The sequence below is a fragment of the Montipora foliosa genome, chromosome 9, assembly GCF_036669935.1.
Source record: "Montipora foliosa isolate CH-2021 chromosome 9, ASM3666993v2, whole genome shotgun sequence".
Lineage (NCBI taxonomy): Eukaryota > Metazoa > Cnidaria > Anthozoa > Scleractinia > Acroporidae > Montipora > Montipora foliosa.
This window is the reverse complement of record NC_090877.1, coordinates 47,285,690-47,288,189: the sequence shown is the minus strand read 5'-3', so window position 1 is coordinate 47,288,189 and position 2,500 is coordinate 47,285,690. Positions and strand designations below refer to the sequence as shown.

At 38.3% G+C, this 2,500-nt stretch overlaps 1 protein-coding gene across 2 annotated transcripts in view; it reads right to left on the bottom strand.

The window, feature by feature from the left end:
• The window catches only part of LOC137972005 (endothelin-converting enzyme homolog), a 42,283-nt gene that overhangs the window by 26,990 nt on the left and 12,793 nt on the right, over positions 1-2,500 (bottom strand). For both annotated transcript variants that reach the window (XM_068818801.1, XM_068818800.1), the window contains exons 6-7: positions 1,607-1,794; positions 68-319 (exon numbers count right to left, since the gene is read on the bottom strand). In XM_068818801.1, coding sequence (XP_068674902.1) covers positions 68-319; positions 1,607-1,794 — 440 coding nt within the window. The remainder of the gene's footprint in view (positions 1-67; positions 320-1,606; positions 1,795-2,500) is intronic.

Below are 2,500 nucleotides of genomic sequence, written 5' to 3'. Positions count from 1 at the left end.
ATGCTACGACTATAAACCCATTCTCAACCTCAACCCGAGTGATAATTGTTAAATAAATTATGCTTACATATATTATGTGACGACTTGAATCCATAAGATCCGTTTTGACAGATACCGACAGCAAGGTTTGTACATTCAGATCTTTCAAAACGTGCCCCATCTTTTCTTCCACACTCCACAAATTGGTTCCGAATCCGGTCAGTGACCAGCCGCCATACCGCGCGATCAACTGAGCCAGCGGATACTCATCTCTGAGTTCAATAGCAGAAGTATCGATGCATGAATTGTAGATCTTCGTGGTTTTCGTGATCGACAAGCTCTGAAGGTATTTTATAAACAACGTAAAGAATGTTAGTGCCGTTCTTGAAGGAGAACATGGAGGCAAATGTTGTGTCATATAAGGACGCTGTTAACGCGCAGTTAGAGACTGTAACGGGCGCTTCATTTTATTCTGATCAAGATGCGAAACGCGCTAAATCTCAAAGTTGATTATAATTTTCCTTCCTTCTTTGCTGTTAAGGAAAAACCAATAAAAAGAATGACAGTTTTACGAATCCATCAGGAGAAGAAGCTCGATGATGCACGCATTTTGATTGGTTCTTACCCACGATCAAGAGTGAATTAGATAAGATTGTTGATTTATCATTTTACGGTCTTGCCCCTGCACATTTACAAATGGGTTTCTTTTATGATACACTTTGCGAGCGCAACAAACGAAGGGCCGCCAATTTTAACCAATCAGAAGAAGCCATGTCACGCGCGACTAGTTCTGCCATGTTTTTCTCAGGGACATGAAAATTGATTTTCGCGGGAACGGGTATTCTTAAAAATAGACTCTTTGTGACTGTGCTGGGGAGATTTCCCCCAATGCCATAGGAACACTCTTATCTAATTCACTCTTGCTATGATCTGTTAGAAGAAAGGCGCATAGCTGACGTCATCGTCAAAAACTTTTAAATCTTTATTATGTAAAACAAATAGATTCCGTGTTGCCGTGCGTCTGTAATAGATCAGAGAGGACAAAATGTGTTGAGAACATCAGTTACACACTCGGCTATCACCTCGTGTGCCATTTTTTTGTTCTTACCACATTTTGATGTCATCTGGGATCTATTACTGAACTGACACGAGAAACATGGAATCTACTGGTTAAACAGATCGGGATTTCAGAATTGTCTTAGGGTAATTATGTTTTATCAACGGAATCGTTTTAATTTTCAATTATTGCAGAATTCAGGGGGAAAAAATCTGCCATAATGCACTTGTTGTTTTGCAAGTTTCTCTGTTTTTTCTATGGGAGCTGATCAGATTGTTTGCGGGCAAGAAAAAAATATAACAACTTTATCTTTACTGGCCGAAGTGGGAAAATACCATAATACTTTTTGTTTGTCCATCCAAATTTTGAATAAGCATTGTTTTTGTTTTCTCTTGTAACCATTGTAAGTCCCAAGAGAAACAGGAAGCAATGCTTATTCAAAATTTGGCTGGACAAACAAAGAGTATTATGGTATTCTGCGCATCGGCCAATTTGCTTGAGTGCGACAGCATGCACAATCACAGTACATGTATCATTAAACATTTCAATTAAACTTCAATCTATGCGTACCTGTGAGTATCTTGCATCATTCTCCAGCGCATGTCGCAGCACTTTCAAGTTTTCTTTGTTGAGGATCGTGAAAGATGTTATCTCAGTCTTTTCCGCACTGAGCTTATGTTCCTTGAAAAAGCCTCCACATACGTAGGAGTAGAAATCATCACATGGATCCACACTTTTATCCAGCTGATTCGAGATAGCTTTAATAATTAATAAAAGAAACAAAAATGTTTAACATCGTTAATTCCACTCAGTCATTAAAAGTCCCATTTATCTGTTATTCAAAGTCTCATTTTAAGGACGGTGTCTACTAATTCAAATGTATTTTTTTCCCCGGTTTATGATTATGCAGAAAATGTAGATCTCAACAAGTGTTATTGAAATCCAAAAAGAAAATTGGGGGTAACCACGCATTTTTCAAAGATAATTGATGAATAATATTTGTAAAAAGCTTTAAAATACAAAGCAATGAATGGCGTTTTTTCTCAAATTGAAGCTTAATTATCTTTCAAAAATGCATGGTTACCCCCTATTTTCTCTTTGGATAACAAGAGTACGTACTAAGATCTACTTTCTCCGGATAGTTTTAAACTGTGCAAAAATATCCCTGTATTAATAAGGACCACCTATAGGAAATCCGAGTATCTCGAGATGCGCAGAACGTATGCGCAATAACAATAGTAGGCGCCATCCTTAAGGGTCACCAGTAACCACGATTCTTCAGTTGTGGGCTCCCTTTTGTTATTATTTTCGAGGCATTGTCGTCGAGTCGCAAGTCTGCAAATGTTAACTACACCTGCGGTCATTATCGAAGTCGGTTAAATGAACCAACTAGCAGAGAGAGATGAAATTTTGAAGAAAAACCGCGCTCCATTGCAATGCTTCTACACATCAGCTTCCCTTCCG